At 38.3% G+C, this 22,922-nt stretch overlaps 1 protein-coding gene across 1 annotated transcript in view; it reads right to left on the bottom strand.

The window, feature by feature from the left end:
- SYT10 (synaptotagmin X) overlaps positions 1 to 22,700 on the bottom strand; it is a 32,758-nt gene extending 10,058 nt beyond the window's left edge. The window contains exons 1-3 of the mRNA XM_010009870.1: positions 22,685 to 22,700; positions 11,801 to 12,158; positions 5,331 to 5,895 (exon numbers count right to left, since the gene is read on the bottom strand). Of these exons, the coding sequence (XP_010008172.1) occupies positions 5,331 to 5,895; positions 11,801 to 12,158; positions 22,685 to 22,700 (939 nt within the window). The remainder of the gene's footprint in view (positions 1 to 5,330; positions 5,896 to 11,800; positions 12,159 to 22,684) is intronic.
- Between the last annotated feature and the right edge of the window lie 222 nt (positions 22,701 to 22,922).

Raw genomic sequence — 22,922 nt, 5'->3', positions numbered from 1 at the left:
TCCGGCTTCAGAAGAGCTGAGAACAGAGATTCTTCTGTAAACTAACCATAGCACCTCCCACCACATAAATGAACCAAAATGTATGTGGCTTTCTGCATAAGGAAGCTCTTCTGAAGCAGAAATGCATTGACTGCAAAGAGACAATTTGCAGTGAAAAACTCAGAGAACACTTAGGACATAGCGGGTCAGTCAAGCCTTGCACCTTAGCATAGCTACCATGGTACTGCCCGGAAGCAGAGATGTTAACTTCCCTTGAGAAAACCATTTTCTCATTTTCAAGGTAGACTGAAAGTAGCAGTTTGCCTCTAGCAAAGCAGAATATTACAATAATTTTTCCTTTCAAACGAAATGTTCAATAATAATAGAAACTTTTCCTGCTTTCAGTAACTGGACAAAAACCTGCTCCTTCTCTATTGCCTTTTCTAGTTATCACTCAGACATAAAGCAGTCTTTCAGCATATTTCTGGAAAGACTGACCCAGAGTATTCACTCATCTACTCAGCAGTAGGTGATCACATGAAACCTTTATATCACTGGCCTTAAGTAGAAATGACAAGCGCCAGCTACTCTTGGCTTTAAAAAGGCTGTTCCCACTATAGAGATGGTAAATGTTTGTAAACTGACAAGTCTTCACTCTTCCACGTCTGCTTAACATCGTGTTAAAGCTTTTATGTACATTTCCAGAAACATCCATTCTGATGGACTAGGCTAATAAGTTAGGATGGCTAACTGTAGGGCACAGTCTACTACACTGCTGATGATAAAACACTTCCTGATAGTGTTACTCTTTGAACACTTAGAAATAGGACAATCCTTACAATGCGGCCTCAGCATTTGACTACCATAAGACATCTTTTTCAGCTCTATACCCCTATTGCCTTACTCAGTGTACAGTCTAGTGAGCCACTTTTTGTCCACTTATGAAATAGTGAACTATGGATAAAACTAGCAAAGATAATGCTCATAATTGCTCGGGGTGATCTGCAAAGGTGGGCTTCATTCATGTTTGATCAGGAAGTCAGAAGAATCTCCTTCCACAACAGGCAGGATTACCTGTGTGACATTCTACTCTGGCAAGTGTTTTGAGATAAATGAACTGAGACAAATGTTACTGTCCCGCTCATTAAAAAGAGGTATTTAAGCACTTCTGTCTTTTCCAGCAATGCTATTCACTTATATGCCAAGTGCTTTAGAAACAGCAATCACACATCATGGGCATCACATGAAGTGTGTGTCCTTACAAAACCTTCTTTTATATCTCACTTCACAAATGGGAAAGCTGTATTGGTGAAATGCCTGGTGTCAGAAAATTAAATAATAATCAAGTTCCATCTGTCTGCGTGAGATAATTCAAGAGGCTACAAATATATGACAGCTTCATGACTAACATCCTCAAACGACTAATGTGGTGGAAATGGCTTTCATCTAAATTCTAAGCCCTATTTATTTTTTTCCCAGTTGTATAGTTTCCTGTAACTGGTTCTACTAACAGAGCTCACAGGGTTTTTAGGCAATGATTTTCAAAGCAATCAATAATTTTTAAAAGTATAATAGGAAGTTAATAAACCTTTATACCCAGAAAGTGCTAAGATCACTAGAGTTGGGTTTTTTTTTGCCTAAACATTTTTACAACACTGAATATTTACACTAGTGCTTGTTAACAATTCCAATACATGAGTTGTTTTTTTTATTTTTTAAGTATGTGGCATATTTTGACAGCAGCAAAACATCAGCAATGTATGCAAAACTCACAAGCACTTTACAAAACCAGAAGTTAGGTATGTTGACTAAACAATTCATCTAATATTATGTGTTTGCCTCTGATGTTATGAATTAATTATTAAGTGTATTAAGACTTACAGTATTCCAATGTACTGAACAACCTTCACAGGTGGTGCGAAGCTGAGTCCTGAGGGTTGGGTTTTGTTATTTTTTTTTTATTAATCAACCAAACAGAAATAAATGATGGATTATTTATTGAAAAATCAATCACCCATATATAAGCAAAATTTGGGGATATTAATATAATCAGATATATAGGATACTTCTTTTCCACAACTGCTTTTACACCAAATTTAGCTTTATAATTTTACATTAAGAAATTAAGATCCTTTAGCACTTACGACAGACACATGCTATATGGTATACAATAGCTGTAAGTTTTCAGCATGTCATGTACCAGAGAAATGATGACATGAATGAAAAATTAAAAGGAAAACAAAACCCCAAACTACAAAAGATGAATAAATATCAACAACTGAAAACCATAAGGATAAAAATGAGGAGGTGTGTGGGCCAATCCTGCACTTCTACAAAATAGTTTCAAGTTACTATTATGTGAAAAAACAAAGTAAGTATTCAAACTGCAGATTTCAACAGAGTCATTGATTTTATGGCCAACAGGACTCAGTGCAATCACCCAGTCTGATTTTTCCCCAGACCATGTATTTCCTGTAACAAATAAAAACTCCTTATGGATGTACAAGCAAATCTTTTTAAATTATGTTAGCTACTGACAGAGAATCTTTGCATAGCAGAGAATCTCCTGGTCTCCTGTGGTAACTGCCTTCACTAGTAAAATGTTGTAATTCCTTTCCTTGGTAAATCTGTCTAGTAGGTGTTCAAGTCCAAGAGTGCAGAACATCGTATCATAAAAATGGGTTCTCTCTAAGCAGGTAAAAGGAATGATTTTTATCCTCACTCTACCTTCTGAATAGAAGATTATTGACTATGGAAGATATGTAAAAGACTCAAAGCTGAGGAGAGGCTACTTCTGCTGTTCTTTAAGTTTTGGACTAAACCTTTGATCTATCACTAGCATCTAACATTTAGCAACAGCACGAGGAGGTGTAGAAAGCACATCTGAACAAAAGGCTGAAAAGCTTCAGAGAACAAACAACAAAACAGAGCAGAAGTGAAGAGTGAAAAAGCATGAGAGAAATAAATTTGCAGAATGGAATCTTGGTTCCTGTGCTCTACAGCGCGAGTATGGACCTTCCCACTGAGACAGCCAGTTTGGCTTTTAAAGATTCTTTATGAAAACCAAAGTATGCACGCCTGGAGTACAATTACTTTTCACTAGCTGTACAACCAGCTGGATCTTTTCCAGGTTTAATCCAAGTCCAGCTGAATCTGCTAAACATTACTTAGTTATTTAATTGCTAGTTAGCGACTTTGGCAAACTTTAGATTTGGTGTTTAAGACTATAATTCCCTGTTGATTAACATCTTATGTACTGTTTATTCCTGTGCAGGACTGGCTCCCTCATCTTACAACCTCTGAAATGGCAGAACTAGAAACTTTTATTACTAACCCATTTTAGTCTACATGAAACAGCTGAAGTACAACACAAAGCAGCACACTGCATACATCGTAAAAGGATATACTATAGGAGGGTTTCATTTTGTCAAGAAAAAATCAATTCAATCAGTTTCTTAGACAATTTTCTGGGAATAGGGTAAGGCTTGGGAAAGCTAACGTGGTTACCTGATACTTACTAGAAGATACCTCAATGTTATGTGTTTATTGTTAATAGCTTAAGTGAAGACAACTTACTCATACACACTAAATACTGTAAACTCTACTGTGAGAAAGGCTGAAATCCAAAACCTTCATGCTTTCTCTTAAATTTCAACACCAGCAGAGTGAGTTAAGCACTATAACTGCATGTAGTAATTAAAGTAGTTAAGCATTTTTAGAGTCTTCCTTCACAAGATTCCCAACCTACTATATTCTTCCTTAGTGAGGAAGAAACTTGAATTAGAATTCAGCACCAAGATTAGCAATCATTTTCATCCAGATGTATATTAGTAGCTCTCCAGACTGCATAATTTGGTATGGCATTTCAATCTGCTCAAAATTGGTGATGAACAGTCCAAGGATTCTAATTTGCTGAAACCATTCTAGTTATCAGTGAAAAATCTCATACGTACACCTGTTGCAAAGGACGAGTGAGCATTTAAGTCATTATTAAAGTGTTAAATATAATATCAAATCTAGAAGAAATTAAAAAAAAAGTTACTGGGCTATTATTCCAAGACCTTAAACACAGATTCAATTTGCAGCTTGAGAACACAGTTCTTAAATTTACCCAAAATCAGAGCTCAATCAAACTAAGCATATACAGATACAAATTTCTGGAGGTGTGCCAAAGGCTGTTCATACCATTTTGGTAAACTCAGCAGGTAAAATAAATAGCCATTTTTAAAAATTCACATTCAAAAACTGTGTCTGCTATGCTACACTCCCTAATATATCTCCTTTCTTCTTTCTCATGCTCAAACTAGTTGGGAAATACCATTCTTCTGTGTCCTTCTAGTCATGCAGACCTAAACTTCCCTTTTTTTTAAAGCATGACAACTTATGGGGAAAAGGGCATGGGAAGTCTCCAGCTCTGTTAAAGGGGTGGTATGAACCTTCTGTGACTTAAGCAGTGTCTACTACTGCTCTGTCCTCTGTGAAAGTCCAGCCCATGCTCAAGCCCAGAGATGACTCAGACTGTTTTGGATACCTCCACAGAACACGGGATGGGAAAACTTTTATATAAATCGCATAGTAGTTAAAAAAAAACCCCACACCAAACAAACAAAAAAACCTAAAAAACCAAAAACCAAAAACCCCAAACCTACCCCATACCCTACCTTTCTCCCCCACCAATTGCAGCCAGAGATGTGTTTGGATTTCGATGTTTATAATAAATATAACGTTTGGAGACTGGAGGTTTTCCTGCTGGTAGCTTGTCATCCATGCTGTCATCCATGCACTGGCCTCCTTTTCTTGCTTGCAACAATAAATAAATGATTTCTATTTCCTAACTGTATTTACTTGTGTTTGCTAGTAACCAGCAGCAATGCAGATACATTTACTGGGGACTCTAAGCACAGGGTAGTTGGCAAAGAATAGACTTCAAGCATTTTTAGACTCTCTTGCTTACTTCACAAGATTCCCAACCTATGAAACTTTGCTAACAAGAGCAGAATAGGCCCTGTCCCTAAGTATGTGGTCATTTTAAAGGACAGGGTATTTTGCTAACAAGAAAATGTTAATTGTTCTTGTTAAGTAGTGACTTTCATGATGCACTATTTAATTAATAAAGCTAATTTATATATGCACAGTGAACCATAAGGGTGATGGTATGTTCCCAGAAGATTTTTTTAGTAATTAAATTTTATAGCTTCCTAAGCATCTTTTTCTCTATGCTCACAGGAAAATACTGACAAATTTTTTCTTTTTTTTTCTTCCAGACTCTGTTGATAAACAGGATGCTCTGGCACAAACTACAAAAAAGACATGAAAATACTACATTAATGCTTTTGGAACACATTACTTACGGTGGTGGCACAGTGGATGTCTTTCCATACATTGGCTTCCCTGGAGAGATCTGAGACTTCAAAAAGGTTATCAAGAATAACTTCCCCAATCATGTCATGTCTAGAAAATCTGTCAAAATCATAAACACTGAAATGCAATTTCCTGTTGCTGAGCTGATCATAGGCTACAGGAAACTGAAAGGTTTCATCAAAGACAGGATTTAATGTCTTTCTGTGAACTCGTGTCTGAAACTTCTTTTTCCTGTCTGGGAGCAGATAAATCTTAACGTAGGGGTCGGATGTTCCTGTGAAGTCTTTAGCAGGCAGATCTAAGGCTTTGACAATTGTGACAGCCAGAAGTTCATTCTCATAATCATACCGGAGAGTGAAGTTAAGCTTTCCACATGTTTTCACATCTTCTTGTTGCCCATCAGAATCCACAGACTTCTGTTTGTAGAGTTCCGGTTTTATTCTCCCAATGCTGGTTGTCGTCTCTCTCCTTTGCAAAATTGGGTCTGTCCCCATGTTAAAATCAACACTGGACACTTGCATCTGCCTTGGCAAGTGCCTCCTGAAAGAATTGTGCCTGCACGCATACACACACACACAAAATGGGCCATGGTTATCTCTGGGAAAAGACTTGGCTATTACTAAGTAGAAAACACAAGAAGAACAAATTCATTAATGTTCCTCTCTTTAGAATAATTTTAAAATACCTCCCCTTCTCCCCCATTTCCCCCAAATATTTCTAGTGTTAAAACATCCTTGAGAAGAAATGATCATTCAGAATGAACTTCTTAACCTCTTGGTCTGAGAGACACCCAGTGTCCTCCCAATACATATATTTATAACCTTATTTTCAGGCTATGCAGCTGAAACTTAATTCAGGTTCTTTCATAGAACAAGTTGGCAGTTCCAACATTGCTTGATCCCACTGTGCTAGGGCCCGAGTAAAGCACAGTGAGGAAGAAAAAAAATGACTTTCAGAGCTGACATCAGTACTTCCTGGTTCTTGGAGGCATTCCGTGGTGGTTTTCTAATTAAATATTTACCAAGCTTCACACTGATCACTGTGAAAGGCACCTGAAAAGGCCATTCAGAACTACTTCTGGGGTGTTTCAGTACAGTTCATCCTACAACGTTATATATACACCGGCTTGGTATTTGCTACACTGAAGTACAGAATGCATTCTCCAATCCTACTTGGAATATTTTGTTCCAGCTGCAATACATTTCAAAGTTCTCATCAACATTTTTCTGTGATAGGTTTTTTCCATCTGTTCTCACACTCTGCTGTGTGGTGTATTAGAAAGCTGATTCCTATACTCCCAGCAAGAAAAAATATGTTTAAACACTTGTAATTCTAAATTCAGTGTTGCATAAGCATATGTATTTATCTTGACTCATGAACCTCAGTGAAAATGTGTGCCTTTCCTACTGTGAGTGAAATCAAATCCCTGACATGCCATACAGCCTTACAGTAGTATGACAACACTGGTCAAAAAGCTTTGTAGAATTAATCACCAGCAGATGGACTATGACCACACTGCCCAGTTTATTTTTTAGACATTTTCACACTTCCTTGGTACTTCACTACCCCAACAATCTGTACTGAAAAAGCTCACTACCTTCTCCAGTGAGCATGCTTAGTTGCCATTAAAAACAATTTAATTGTCAGACTTTTCTCTGCTTTCTGAAATCAATTGCTTATTAATGCCAAATGCAGCCTTGCCTTATTGCTTGGTTTCCCTGTGGTGCTGTGTTCTGAAAACAAGAGGTGTCACAGCTGTGTGTTTCTTTCTTTAAATCAGAAATGCAAATTGTCCATTTGAAAGCAACCAGGACTGATTTCATAGATATTATTTGTATTTTTGCTGTAAGCGAAGTGGTTGCAGAAGGCGTGAAGCACAAAACTACCACAGTTCAGCTAAGCAGAGATACAAGAGGGTAATCTGCAGCCATTAAATAATAGACAAGAATATTTCCCCTTTTGGCTGTTAAAGTACTGCTAGGTGCAGGGAGCAGTCCTAGCATAACACAAGAATAGGAGAGGGAGAATATCATAGTATAGATTTGAAGTAGATCCAAAAATCCAGCTGTTCTGATCTCAAACACCCCTCTTGTAATCTTGTAACACCTAACATTCTACCTTTCTTTTTTTTTTTTTTTTTTTTTTTTACAGACAGGCAAGTTGAATGATTTTCAAATGTTAAAACTCCCTGAATTCATAGCATACGATGGAATGGACCGAGGAGTGGAAAATTCCTAAGTAGTCAGAAAAGTACAAATATTGTCCTCAGGTACTTACAGGGCTGTCCTTGTGCGTTTATTGTCTAAAAAGTCCAGGTGTGTGAAGGAAGGAAGGAACTGAACTCCACCCATAATGTAGTAGCAATGGCACACAGCAACTTAGGCACTAGCTCTCTAGTATCTTTGACTCATAATGAATTTCAGGGAGACCTGTGTTATTTCTACCTCTATCTGTGCTAATGAAACCTGTGCAGACAGGCCTTCCTGAGTGCTCCTCACACCTGCAGCTTTAGTACTGAGATGACCAGATAATCATATTCAAACCCTGCCATAGACAAGCAGTGGAGAAAACTGCTTATGCAGGGGAAACAGTGAAGCTGACTGTATGGCATTTCCAGTTTGAGTGAAAACAGATAATTGACAACATCTCTTTTCCTCAATGTCTCTTGAATTTATAAAGATTTGGGTTAATGCTTGTAAAACCAACATATAAACCCCCAAATTTATGACTTGTAAGGTACCACTCTTCTTTCAAATTGTCAAATTTTATGCACGTAAGTTCCTCCAGTGAATGCAGTCATTGTTGCAAGATGTCACTAAGAGAACAGTGCAACTATATGACTGTTCCCTATGGGAACCAGCAGTGCTTTTGCTCTAGCAAGCCAAAGTCCCAATTACATAGTGCCTTGTATCCGTTCTGAGTCACAGCATTTCACCAAGATAGCTAATTGGTCTCTTAATTATTAAGATGTTTCATTGTTGTCATAGCAACATATTTATCTTCCTTTGTTCTGCAATAACAAAGGAATTAATGACTCTGATAATGAAGTACAAGGATGTCAGGCAACCAGGTTGTGAAAATGCTGCAAAGCTACTAATGCGTGCAAAGCCAGTACTGCTCTACTGGTTCTTACACATAGCAATCCTGTTACAGACATGCCTCTCATTACTTAGAACAAATACATTTTGCGTGACAGTAAATCTGTATTTATATCTCTAAAATAATATTGTGGATTAGTGCTACTATGAAGCTGATTTCTAATTCAGTAAGACTACCATATGTGTGACAAAAGGGAAGGGTAGGATGCCAGTTTATGACTTGAGTTTTATGAGGCGTGGCTTTAGTCTAGCTTTTCTAGATGACAGTAGACCAACTTTTTTGAGCAAATTCATGAATGGACAACAGCACTTGTGGTATTTAAACAGAACAGAGGCTGCTGTCTCCTCCTTGCAATCACTAAAGTTAACAGGCCTGCTTGTTTTTCTTGAACCTTAGCATTCCCAAGAACTTCGTTTTTGCTTTTGTGCCTCTTGGGAGCTGACTGACTTGACAAGTTCCTCTCCCCACTAATGCTAAAGAGCAATAAGCATGTCCTTTGAAAATAGAGGTGAGAATCTTAAGAAAGGAACATCATAGAAGTAATAATCTATACTAGAGAATACTTTCACAAAGTACTGGGAAGAGTGGTTCTCAGTAACACGGAGCATAAATGTTTGTAAATGAACATTACTGGGGTAGGACTTCTGATATTGTAGTTTACTGGTTTCTTGGTATCAAAGACTAAAGAGTTTGTTGGTTTTTTTAACAAGCAAGTCTTTTCATATTATCAGGAACTATAAATGACATAGCTATTACTAATCAGAAATACATCATGTCCCTACACTAACATGTCTCCATGTTAAATATGAAGTCTATAAAAAATCAAGAGGCACATTTTATTATTGCTCTGAATGGCTTCTTAAAATCGTTCTGCTTCAATAACAATGACTTAATATGATTCCATTTCTTTTACTAAAATGTGATGGCTGCATGAACCTCACAGAACTGGCCATAATCCTTTTTTTTTTCCCCAGCTCAGGTGAGATCAGCATAGAGGAGACAATCCACACAGCAAATATTTCTCTTAGATTCTTTGTCAATGCAATACATTTAGAAGCTGGTGAAAATGATCACACAGGACTCCTGAGCATAAAAAAGCAGTGCTGTGCTGAAGATGATGCAAGAGAAAGTTATGCTACGTCTGTGTCTGCTACTGGATCCCCATTTTTGGAAGTCCTCAATGAAGGGCACTAGAGTCAGGTTTTAGAAGGTCTGTGGTCCAACACTCTGCAATGTTATGCAGGAGTAATCAAAAAAACTGGCCTAAATGACCAGCCTTCATCTCACACATTATGTTCTTGGCAGCAATAATTAATATGGGCTGTCAGAAGGTTAAGACTCCCTTAAGGCAGGCAGAGGTATAGAAAAAATACATTTACAAATACAGAAAGGACCATATCTGGGTAATTTTAAAGACACATTCTAAATATGTTTTGGAGCAAGGGTGTAGAGTTTTTCAGCAAACTGTAAAAGAAGGTAATGTGTCCAACTACCTTGCTATTACTTGGCTAAGGTGGGACAAGAAGGGTTACTCAAAGCAAAGGAACTATCCCTCACAGGAGATATTTAACCCTGCTAATCTGGAGAGGATGAAAAAGAAAGCTCCCTTACAAAGTTACTAACACATGCAGAAAGAGTAGGGTTGATGGCAGGTTATAATTTCTTAAAACCATCCTTTGCTTCACAGATATTTTATATGCATTTAGATTCCAGTCCAAATCACTCTAGAGGTCCTTGGGAATACTTTCATAGCATGAAGTAGTTCTGGATCTTGTCCCTGGAACTTCTTACTCCCCCTATAGTACCAGAGGGACTATTCAAGTTCATTTGCCAGCCAGCTATTTCTTCTGTCTGCTCAGAAAGTCAGACAGTCTGATTACCTGCAGATTTACCTGTTGGTACACGATGGATAAGACTCTTCCAATTAATATCCTAACAGGTAATGGCAAGTTGTGTAATATCCTTGGCATGCCAAGGTTTTGGTCTCTCTTTGTTTAGTGTAACAGTTACAATTTCAAAGTTGTCCTCCCAGTGTTTTGGAGATGTTCCTCAGAGTGCCTTGGATACTGTGTTCTCTCCTTTAAGCACATGGATACAGTAGCTGGAGCCAGGCATAGCCGGGGCAATGTGGCTTAAAGCCAGATCTACAGTCTCATAATTCAGGAGATGGTTCAGCTGCGGAAGTCAGTTAGACCTCCCCTGGCTGGAGTGCTCTTGTTTTTGGGAGCCTCATGTGGTTGCCTGTTGGCTGTTCCACATTATTGGAATAGCTGGGAAAAGAACTTCAGCACTCACCACCACAATGAGCACAGTGAGCTGGCAAAATGTTGTCTCAGGGACTCGCAGAAGGCCAGCAAAGTATGTGCCCACTAAATGTAAAGCACATCTTCTCCAGTCTTGTGCCTCCAACAATTATTGTGAATGTGAGCCTTTTGCTGTTCGTTTTCCTTTGGTAGCATATGTTCGTTTATCAAACGGTTTATTGAGGGAAAGCTGCTTCCTATACGGTGTTTGTATTCTAACATGGCATTGTGCAATACTTCAGGTCTCCTTTAGCCTTCATTTCCCCCTTCTTTATTTATAAAACACTTGCACTTTTCTGTTTATGTAGAAAGTGATCTTTACAGTTCACTGTTTGTTTTGAATGCATTAAATTTGCTGATAGTATTTGAAGAAAACACCATTTGAAACTATACGTCACTGCATGTCTTCACTGCTTTTCAGTATAGAGCAGTACCTAAGACAAAATAAAACTTCCTGTCCTCTACTTCAATACAAAAGAAATTACTTCAAGTATATTACATTCTTGTCACTTCTTTAAATAGCTATATAGAAACTGTACTGCTCTGAGATCAGTCTGTAAGAGTCTACATTCTTAGACTGGGATTTTAATTATAAGTGGCAAACTACGCCTTAAAAAAAATGTGTCATCAACAACAATTCTGTCATTTATTTAGTGGAGAGGGAAACGTTCATCTGCAAAAGCAACTGCTGCATCTATAAAAATATCTCCAAAAAACTAGACTTGCAGTACTTTAAAAAATCACACCAAAATAGATTTTCCTAAACACAAAACCTAAAATGGAAATGCTTAAAGCAGCAACATATATATTTACAAAGTAGTAGAAGATGTAGATTTGATCTTCATATGTTAAAATAATAATGCAACTGAAGATACACTGTATGTTTCACAATATTCTGTTCAAAGGACACTGGGGCTTTGCCTTCACGTGTCTGCTGTTTCACCCATCACTGCTAAGAAGTCAGTGAATAATCCAGGATCCTGGAAGTTTTCAGCAGAGCATTTTGGCTCTACCTGTTCCCCAGAAACGTGCTACAAACACGACTGCCCCTGACTCACCTTGATGACGATGTGGGCTCAGTGATCTGCCTCTGCATGCGTGCATGTCTGATCAGATGCTCTTTCAGTGCGTTCTGGACCTCTGCTGGTATGTCAGGAGAAGTGTGGCTAATTTTCAATGCAGCTTCAAGTACCTTTGTTGTAGGTTTCTCATTTTCTTTAACTTCCTTTTTCTCAGTGGTCTCAAAAACCTCCGTAGGAGCACTAGAGTTGCTCTGGGGGGCATTACTGGCATTGGAAGTCAGAGGTTTGCTTCTCCAGCAGGGCCAACACAACTTCCAAAAGACAAAAAGTGAGACTACCAGCAAGGCAAGCCCACAGAAGCTGACGACTACTGCTAACAGACTGACTGAGATGTCTGCAAGGAATCAGAAACAACGATCATCATGACAGACAAACATGGAGAGAAAAAAAAACATAATTAAAATTGACACAGGTAAGGAGATAAAAGTATTTTGATCATTATTTTGCATACAGCTTTCATGTCCCATTTAATTTTTTTTTTTAATTTTTGATATCTAAGCCTGTATCTTTAAAATGTCATCATTCTCTAAGATCTATTTCACAAATACTCCACTAATTTTTGTTCAGGCCAAGGGCCAGTATCTGTACCACTGGCCACACACTCAGACTTCTCAGGAAGTAAGGGACTACCCAAATGTTCTCAACAACTCCTAAGCACTGTTGTCAAAGGGTGTCTGCTCAGGAACACATTTTGTGGAAAAAAGTAAAACCACAGTCAACATTTTCTCTGAGAGTACCTGAAAAAAAAAAAAAAACAATTCTAAATTGCCAGGCTGATACACAAATTTCTTCAGGACTTGCCAGACATTTTACTCTGTGTGCTAACTGCTCCAGAAACATGCTAAAACCTAATGTTTAGATGGCATAAATAGGGACAGGATATCATCTGTCATAAATAAGAAATTTCTAGGGTTAATTCTAATGCTCTGGACCAAGACTGTGTTAGACCAAGACAGCACATATACATGTGTATCTAAAATTCTGCTCTGAAAATGCAGCTGGCTTTAGTGTATGCTATACAATGCTCTGAGTTATACAGAGATCATACTGTATCCTTAGCTACCCCTGCTGCCCTGTATTTGACTTTTTCTGCCACAATTTGTTAGCATATCCAATAGCATGGTCAAAGATAGAACAGTTTTCATACCAATGAAATTCTGTGAACAGACTTGTCTTTTAGGAGATGGTGGATCACCAGAAATGCCAGTTCAGCCCTAATTAGGAGTTTTATTCTATGTGACATGTTTCAGTTTGATTTTTCCAGTATCATGTAACATTATAAAATATAACTAAAAAATAATCCCTTTCGTTTTGAAAGAAGCTTTTTACATGCTGTATTCAGTAAACCCTGCTTAAAAGTCCCTCAAGTAATGGCTACTGCTTGTTACAAGTTTTGACAGTTTAACAGCTAATATTTTGTATCTATAGCTCCAGGCCACTAAACTGAACCAGTGGAAAAGTGCAACAAGAGTTTGAGCATATTGAGTAGTTGAGAATCACAGGAAGAAAAATAGTTCTCTAGGTACATATTAGCTCCATGGAGCAGCATGTACTTCACAGGTCCCTCTGAGAGACAAAGATTCCAGTAGAAAATTTGGGGACATTTTCTGTATTAATATATAACATCCAGATACAGCTCTCAGTAACCAACACTGAACTTAAGGCCCATTCAACATGAAAATGCATGAGAATACCAAAAGCAAACAGAAAATATTTGTAGTCTGGTGACTTGCAAGATACTGTTCTGCTCAACCTTACTTCATATATGTCCTGGACAGCGTCATGGGAGAAATGGCAGAGGATGTGCTGCTTGATTTAGAGTGGTGCAAGCTGCTGCCCTTCCCTGAGCAGGAGTCTGCCTCCTTGACTGTTTCCTGCCTGTTCTGAGGAAGGTGTCCGCCATCTGTCTGTAGTTAAATGTCAAAATGTAGCCTTTGGAATATGCACGTCAGCTTAATGAGAAATTCATATGGCAAATTCTGATTTAAGATGCTTCCATAAAATGAATGGATGCATAATTATACCTCATAATGATGAAACACAGGAAGCAAATGATACTTTTGCATATGATTTTTCTAGATAATTTATCCCCAGTAGAGATTATTAGGCTATTTGGTTTAATCTACTGTTTACCCTCATATTCTTCCTGAGCCCTGTAATTTCTACTTGGCTTGCAGCAGACTGTCCTATCTTGACAACAAAGCACGAAGAGATGCTGACTTTACAGCTTATTTCAATGGTTAATCACTTTGTTGCAAATTTGTATTTCTGATTTGTATTTTTGTAGTTCTAATTTACAGTCTTTGCTTCTTTTGTGTCTTTAAGAAATTAAGATACAATATGCTTCATAAAACATGCCTATACAAAGCACAAATAAAATAAACTGTGCAGGAAAAAACCCAGGACTTGAAATTCAATTACCTGAAGAGTTTTAAACCCTGAAAGAGTTTTAAAATGGGCCAGTGTATACAGTCCCAGCCAATTCCTGGGCATGGATCAAGAATAAGAGTAGGCCAGTGACCATTCTTAAGAGGTGGTTTGGATGTGGCCCTTCTGTTGCATGAGATGACAGACTTTAAAAGTATAGAGAGAGGTTCTTAATGTGAGTTGTCCTCAGTGGCACAGAATGGCCTGTGGTGGGTTCACCCTGGTTGACCCAGATGCCCCTTAAAGCTGCTCTATCACCCTCCCTCCTCAGCTGGACAGGGGAAAGAAAACATAACAAAAGACATGCGTTGAGATAAGGACAGAGGGAGATCATTCACTAATTACTGTCATGGGGAAAACAGACCTGACTTGGGAAAAAATTACCAGTCAATCCAAGTTGGATAATGAGAAACAAAACCAAATCTTAAAAACACCTTCCCTCCACCCCTCCCTTCTCCCTGGGCTCAATTTCATTCCCAGTTTCTCTACTCTCCCCATTTCCATTCCTTGCAGCAGTGCAGGGGTTGGGGAATGGGGGTTGCAGTCAGTTTATAACATGTTGTTTCAGCCACTCCTTCCTCCTTAGGAGAACACTCCTCACACTCTGCCCTTGCTCTAACATGGGGTTCCTCCTACGGGAGACAGTTCTCCACAAACTTCTCCAACCTGAGTCATTTCCAAAGGCTGCAGTTGTTCAAGACCTGCTCCAGTGTGGGTCCTTTCCACAGTGTGCAGTCCTTCATGGGTCCCCTGTGAGGTCACCAGTCCTGCAGCAAACCTGCTCCAGCATGGGCTCCTCTCTCCACAGCACCACAGGTCCTGCCAGGAGCCTATTTCAGTGTGGACTTCCAGCACGATCACAGTCATCTTTAGGCATCCATCTGCTCAAGCATCGGGTTCTCCATAGGCTACAGGTGGGCATCTGCTCCACCACGGACCTCCATGGGCTGCAGGGGAACAGCCTGCCTGCTTCACTGTGGTCTGCACCATGGGCTGCAAGTGAATCTCTGTTCTGACACATGGAGCACCTCCTCCCCTCCTTCACTGACCCTGGTGCCCGCAGAGCTGCATCTCACATATTCTCACTCCTCTCTCCAGCTGCTGCTGCTGCACAGTTTTTCTCCCCTTAAGTACATTATCCCAGAGGCACTATCACCATTACCGACAGGCTCAGCCTTGGCCAGCAGTGGGTCCATCTTGGAGCCAGCTGGCATTGCCTCTGTCTGACACAGGGGAAGCTTCTAGCACCTTCTCACAGAAGCAACACTTGTAGCCCCTGGCTACCAAAACCTTGCCATGCAAACCCAATATATGGTCATAAGTGAATTTAACATATTATACAGAGGCATGACCCACTGAAGGAACATTTTTTATAAATTGAATCAGCTGAATTTTCAATCAAGCTAGATAAACTATTTTTCCATTCTCAAAGCCTGACAAAAAGTAGAACTCTTAGAAATTATGATCTATCAGAAATAAAAAAAAAGAAGACAAAAACCAATTGGGCCATTTGCAATATTTCCAGCTCAGTCTAGAGATGGCTCCCGTAATTAGTTTACATTTTGAGAGGAAGGCTTTTAGAACTGAAAATTGTATTTTTTTTCTTTTAGAAAATGTCGAAACAGGATGTTTTAACAACTTTGAAATTGCTGGAAACATTTCAAAATCAGAAATATGAAAATTGAGCCTTTCCAGCGGAGTTTCAACTTGATGAATAGATACTATCAGCTGAAAAACATTCCATCAAAGCATTTCTAGCCAATTCTATTTTAAGTTTTTCACTGCAAGACATTTTTCAAGCCTTCAAATAACTTGGTGTCTCCTTTCAACACCTACTCCAGTACTTCAACTTTCTCTAAGCTTTTTTTCTGTATTTCCATTAAACTATTTCAAATTCTAAGTCACTCCCAGAATCTTTACAGAAAATGTATGTTTTATAGCCCTAAAATAATCACATGAAACATCTCAAGTCTCAAGAGCAAAGCAAAGGAGCTAATTCTACAGTTGTACAAATTACAGTCTCCAGTTTTGATATTTTACTAATAAATTACATTACATATCGTACATCATAATACAACAAATATTTTAGTTGCCAAAAGAGTTAATTTAAAAAAAAAGTATTTAATTACTGAAATAATTGCAACATATGCCACATAAATAGACATAAAAAGCATATTGCTTCACTTCCTCACTTCTGACAGTCACTCAATTGAGCAATTGTGAGAGATTTGCTGTTATGTGAAGACCGAAATTATCTGTAGAAGAGCAGTCAAACGGAACTTTTCAGACCCTTTGCGTGTTAGATCAGATATGTCTCATATTATGTTTTATAGGAAACTTGGTTTAAGAATACACAACATTAAGAAACAGTTTTGCAGACTAGGAATTTCTTCACTTCCCTGCCAAGGAAACCTGGCTGGGAAGGAAAATGGGTACTGAAGCATGGGTGTATCATCAGACCAGGGTTGCATTTCATATTTGTAAGTTGTTTGTTTTGGGTTGTTTTTTTTTTTTTTTTGAAGATGTAGAACTGGTGACGAATTCAAAGATTGCCTAAGTTTTTAGAGGTAGAAAGAGATATACTCTGGGACAATGTTAACGGCCAACATTGTAAGCAATGTTCTCACTGGTCTCTGGTGCGAAGGAAGAGAAAAATCATCTTGAACTACAAGCAGTTGCTTGACTACTCTTTTTCCGAACTGCTGGTTGCAGCTTGTCTTCAGTGCTGCACACTTGCACAGAACAGGACATCTTTCTGAATATTCATCTGGACATGCAGCATTATGCTTTTGCCATTCCTGTTCTCATGCTGGGTAAACTTAGTGTGTGAAGAAAATGAGAAGAAAATCCTCTTTCTCACATACCCACTTCTGTATCTTCCAGCAACTTCTATGGATTTATTATTTCACAGCAGGTGATATTCCTTTACTGAATTCTGTCCTTAAGTCATCTTCATAGTCTTGATAACATTTTGTAACTGAAAGAAAGTATCCTGTACCTTCATGGTTTTCTATTTAAAACTGCCCTTTCAAGACACTAATTTTGGACAATCTTATATTTCTCATTTGAGAAAGGCATGTGAAAGGATGTTAGGGAATGTTTTAAGCAATGGTTTCTGTATTACGGCTTTCAACAATTTGTTGTTTGAAACTTCAGACGGAAAAGTTCTGCCCAGGAATCTATTCACAAACATCTATGTTGGCAGACTTCCATTTCCAAACCAAATTAAGTTTATTTACAATCTGGTAAGTGTCCTGACAGCATATGCCCCCTGATGCTTAACTCTGGAAAAAAACACTCCAACAACCCACGATCTTGAATGAAGAGAGACCACACAGTGCTGTGATGTACCTGCCCATGTATATAAGAGGCAAGCACGTGTCTGATGTGGACCATACTAAAGAAAATGTACTCTTGCCAGCAAAGGAAAGTGGGGAAAGAAACACCTGGGAAAAAAAGGGGTCATATTGTCTTTTCACCCACCTCTTGGTCTATATCTGATCTTGGTTCTCAAATATTTAAAGTACAATGTCTGTAACTTTTTTAAAACTTATTTTCCTTTAATTTTTAGTTCATTCTCTTGTTCATCAGCCATAAAGAACTTCAACCATTCCATGGTGGCCACTCTAAAGGGAATTCTTGTGTCTGGAATATCAGGAGTCAGCTCAATCAGATACATTAATGTCTCTGATTTTCTTTGGAGGGAAGCATTATAAAAGGTCTGCATCCAATAAATCTCCCTTTTCCCCATGCACATGAGCTAGCTGGTCCGACCCATCATTTCTGCTGTTCAGTTTTCCTTAGGGAAATTTGAAGAACATAAATAGTTGCTGCTGTTCATTTTTAATCAGCATTAGCAGATCTTCCACAATTACCTGTCTCATCCAAATCCCTGCAGATGGTGATATAATACTTCAGCGTGTCTCAAAGTGGCCGGTGTAGACTTGTATCTTCCCTCATAACTTGAATGTGTGAAAACACCCAACTTAAATTTCAAATGGCAAAATAGCCTTTCACTTAAAAGTCTGTGTGTGATCTCCTCTCCTGTTCTCATGGAGAAATATGCTTTGAAGATCTTACTCAAATCTTTTTACTCTAGCCCTATTGTGAATGTGTTCCTTCCTAGGCTGTTAATTCAGTCTGATGTTCGAAAGTCATCACCATCTACTGGCTGATGTGTTATTTCTTAATGCTAACAGAGCTCTACGGTAGCATGTTTCTTGACAGTAAGGGAATCAAATGAAGTCAGGTACCACTGTAATTTACTGCATGATTACAGCACATGAAATTATTAATCTTTTGTCAAAATAATTTTATCTAAGTTATATTATTAAACCATCTATATCTGCACAATGACAGATGGAACATCCTCTTCTGCTCTTTCAAACTCCATGTACAGAACATTAGATTATGTGATATACAGCAGATAGAGGGTATTTTCCAAAAGGTTATTAGCTTTCTCCTAGACCACACTACCTTCTGCTTTCCAGCAATCGGAAGGAATTTCCTACAACAGTTGTATATTCATAAACCTCAGAACCTGGTTTGTGTGCCGTATGTAGAGTACATGGCTCTCACTTTTGCCTGACTGGGTCACTGTGTTTTGCCTGCAAATTGGCCTCTCCTAGCACACCAAATGTAAATTATTTGTCTCCAATTCCAAGGCTTTTTCTGGCCTATGTACTTTTCTACTTGTTAACTCTCACTTAACCTCAACAGGAGGTAATCTCAACTCTGCTCAAACCACATCTGCCCACCTTGTCTTCCCTTAAACAAAAAAACAGCTTTGGGATTGGTCCCATTCTGCTCTCACGCTTGCGAGGATGTCTTTGTAAGCATCTGCAAGAAACCCTCATTATCCCCTTTCAGACAAGAAAATGAAATGAAAATACATCCTAAACCCACAGGACTGTTATTATTCATAAGCATACCATAGCTGTAACAAGGTTCATGCAGCTCAAGTGGTATTTATGAATTGTCATGCTTATGTTTATTCTTACCCAGTATCATATAACAAACATCTCACACATATGATGAGATCCAGAAAAAACAGTGTCACTTTATCTTCATCATTACAAATTTGTCCTCCAGCTGTTATAAATGTTTCTGTATTTTTCATCCGTATTTCTTCGCAAAATGCACATGGGGGAAGATTCTTTCATAATCTCTTGTTTTTACTGTGTATTGCTGCTGTCTGCATGTTGAGCACTTCTGCAATGTTGTGACTGCCTTCACATTTACTGTAAATAAATCTGGTCTCTGTGGTATGTTTACCCCTCTGTTCTGCCTTTATGCTGCTGAATTAGATGCATTTCTGGTTTTCACAGCTTGTTAACACTGATTTTGTAAAGTATATTTTTCAGTAACCCTGCACTTTTTTCCTCTCAAACTGTATTTATTTCTGGTAATAATTTTGTTCTGACCAGGTGATGAACTGTACCATAAATAATTTGATCAGTCTGCTAACTGCTCAAATGTTTATTATTTAATTTTATCACATTTCTCTGTAATGGAATGCTCAATTGTTTCACTCAACAGTTACTTTCTCATGAAGAATAATTTTCCTTTCTTGTATGACAGTCCTAGTCTTCACATTTATTCAAGCCATTTCTGGTCCCCTTCATGCTTGCTCTGGCGCAGTGAGAAGAACTTACAAGCACGCTACTGGGTAAATCTGTTCTTTCTCCCTGGTAAATGTATCTGTACAGTGTAAATATACATGCAGCTTATACCCTGTGTGTCTGTGTGCAATGTGTGCCTGCACACATGTGTATTTAAAGGAACCAAGGCTAAATGTAAACCACCAGCTGCCATCAGCAGGTTGAGAGCTATTACAGAAGCAGCTGTCAGCCAGCGGAAGACTCATGGCAGGTACAGCAGGAGGACCCAAGACATTGCTCTTCAGGGAAAAGTGAGACTTTATTAACAAAGGGCCATGTGCAGGATGATCCAGTGCTTTCTTATTCCCTCTGTACTTCTATAGAAAACTGTCAATCAGTAGTAGGGCTAGAAATTTGGTAGGTTAAATTTTTATGTTTATAAGTTGATTGTAAGTAGAATATTTAGATGAATAACAAATAGTCCTGTAGAAGCTGATGATCTTGGCATGGTCAACTTAAAAAAATTCATTGTCTGACAAGTGAAAGAGCAAGAGAGAATATCACTCTCTAGAACTCTCTACCCACTCTTGATGGCTACATATGCCCTCCTGGCAGGAAAGCAACTAGTTTCCCATCTCTGTTATAAAGCATCAGTTCCCTGATAAATGAGATTGTGAAGTTCTGCAGGAGCAGCAGGCCTAAAAAAAAGGTAAAGACAGCAGAACATGCCCACCATTTTCAGGGGACACACAATGAATTTTAAACATGTGCCCCACAGCAAGATGCCAACGCTCCTCTCACTACACTCCCTGCAATTGGCTTAACCTTCAGAAATGCTCCCAACTGAGGCTTTGATGTGCTTGGTTCCTTTGAAAATAAGGAGGGATGCTTAACTGCCAAAATTAATTAGAATCCTTTATTAATCAGATAATCTGAGTCAAAATACAGGTATAACCAAGGTGCATGTATGATTTTTGGACACTTCTAGAAAATAATTTACTTGGATTAGAGACAGATTTTGCTAGGTGCAATCCCACACATCCAGCTCCTATATATTTTCCACCTGAACTCTTCCTACTAGTTGACAAACCTCTTAATCATTTTCCCAAATCTACTGGAAATCAAGGAGGTGTAAAATAAAAACAAAACAGTTGCACATCTAATTCAGCATTTTGGCAAAAAAGTTACATGCTTCAGAAGGAAGTTCATACAGTCATCTAACTATGTAAAGGTACCATAAATGTAAACAGCTTCCTAATCTTTTCACTTGAGCATTCCCCTGAGATGAGCAAATTAATAGCCCTTGTAATTACCAGGGCAGAAAATATAACAACAGATGTCTATCTTCACTAATAGTCTAAAACTGTTTGAAATTTACAAAATTATTTACCTCACTAAGATTCTTTGCTGTGAGTTCCGTAGATTAATTATCCATTACACAGAACATGATTATCCCTTCTTGACCCAAGCAGTGAGCAGTAATTGAGGGTCCTAAGGTGGTGCTTTGTTTTCCTCTGCCTTCTCCATTTTTTGTTCTGACTCTGTCTCTGGCTCCCTATTCTTTGTGTTTGATTCTGTTACCCTTGTTATGCTTCTTTCTCATACCTAAACAACTACACTGTCAAAAAAACATTACACAGCCTCTCTGCTTGCCAGTGAAACTTCTTGGTTTGCAAGGTCAATGTTGTCTCATATTTTGCTTTTAGCCTGTGACTGGGTGGTGCATCTTTTGTCTCAAGTAGCTAATTCTTCTGAGAAGCTTGGCTGCTTTTCATGGTCTAACCGAACAGAAAGCAATCATCACACCTGCCAACATAACCATATCACAGCAGTTCTAGTTGCCTTTTTTAATGTGTTTGACTTCCAGAGCATGTTTATTCTTGTATTAAATAGAAGTGGTCTGCTTTCCTTTTCACCATCTACTCTTCTCCTTTCTGAAATGTTTCTTGCACTCTCTTTTACAATTATGGAAGGACCCTTTCCAAAGGTGTCCTTATCTTTTAGACTTCTTTCCTCCAATGAAATCTCATTAGTGATTTTTACCTGTGCTACCTTTGTGACACTTACAGGTATCTTCTTTCTGAGATGCGGAAAACTGAATGAACCCACCACTTAAAGAGACAATATGCTACCCCTATGTAGTCAACTACTATTGTTATTTCTTTTCTCTCCTCTTTATATTATCTCCTGGACTATTTAGGTTTTGGATTTTTATTGAAAGTTTAGCTATGATTCTATAATGTAACAGCATACAATAATAAACCATTATTCTGTAATAACCATCTCAGAGTCTTCCAAAACTACTCCTCACAACTCAGGTATTTTCTTCCTCTTATTATACCAGTTTCTTCTCCACACACTTCAGTGCCTGTTGCAGAAGCTAATTCCCTACATACTGCTATATCTGCAGCCTCAGGGAGCAAATGACTGAACTGATGTGTTATCACCCAGTGTGAGCATATATTGGGAGAGTGCTCTTGGGATATACAACAAAACTGATATGGCTAAATTAGCCATTCCTCTCTGCCATAAATGGCATACATGTCTCTGCCTGACACCAGAACTGTGAAGAATTTACTCAGCCACAGAAGGATATGGCTACATGATATGGACTCTCATGATAACCAAATCCTATGTGTGAGACATATTTCAGAAAAACACAAACATTTATGACTTCATTCTCAGAATAATGATGGAGAACACTTAGTGTTTCTGCCTTCAGTGAACAGGAACTATGGATGTTCAACACTGTGGACAACATCGACCTTATACATAGAGATGATAAGGAACTCCACAAACATTTGAAGAGCAAAAGAGATACCGCATGGTTTACCTTTCAGTGACCCCATTTTTCTCAGCCTAAGCTAAATTTACAATGTTTCAGTTCATAAAATTAATGCAAGTGATATTTATATCTTGTCTATCGAAGTGTTTACATATTCAAATAATGTCAATTATCAACAATGGCAGTGTGTCTGTTCCTCCTCTGGAGACATAAAGTATTAATATATGCTCATTAGCAGTGCTATTAATGAGACAATGTTTGATATAATGTGTGTGGCAATCAAGTT

Source organism: Nestor notabilis, unplaced genomic scaffold (genome assembly GCF_000696875.1).
Source record: "Nestor notabilis isolate BGI_N333 unplaced genomic scaffold, ASM69687v1 scaffold8932, whole genome shotgun sequence".
NCBI classification, from domain to species: domain Eukaryota; kingdom Metazoa; phylum Chordata; class Aves; order Psittaciformes; family Psittacidae; genus Nestor; species Nestor notabilis.
Note: the sequence above shows the minus strand (reverse complement) of the source record. Positions and strands in the feature narration are given on the sequence as shown.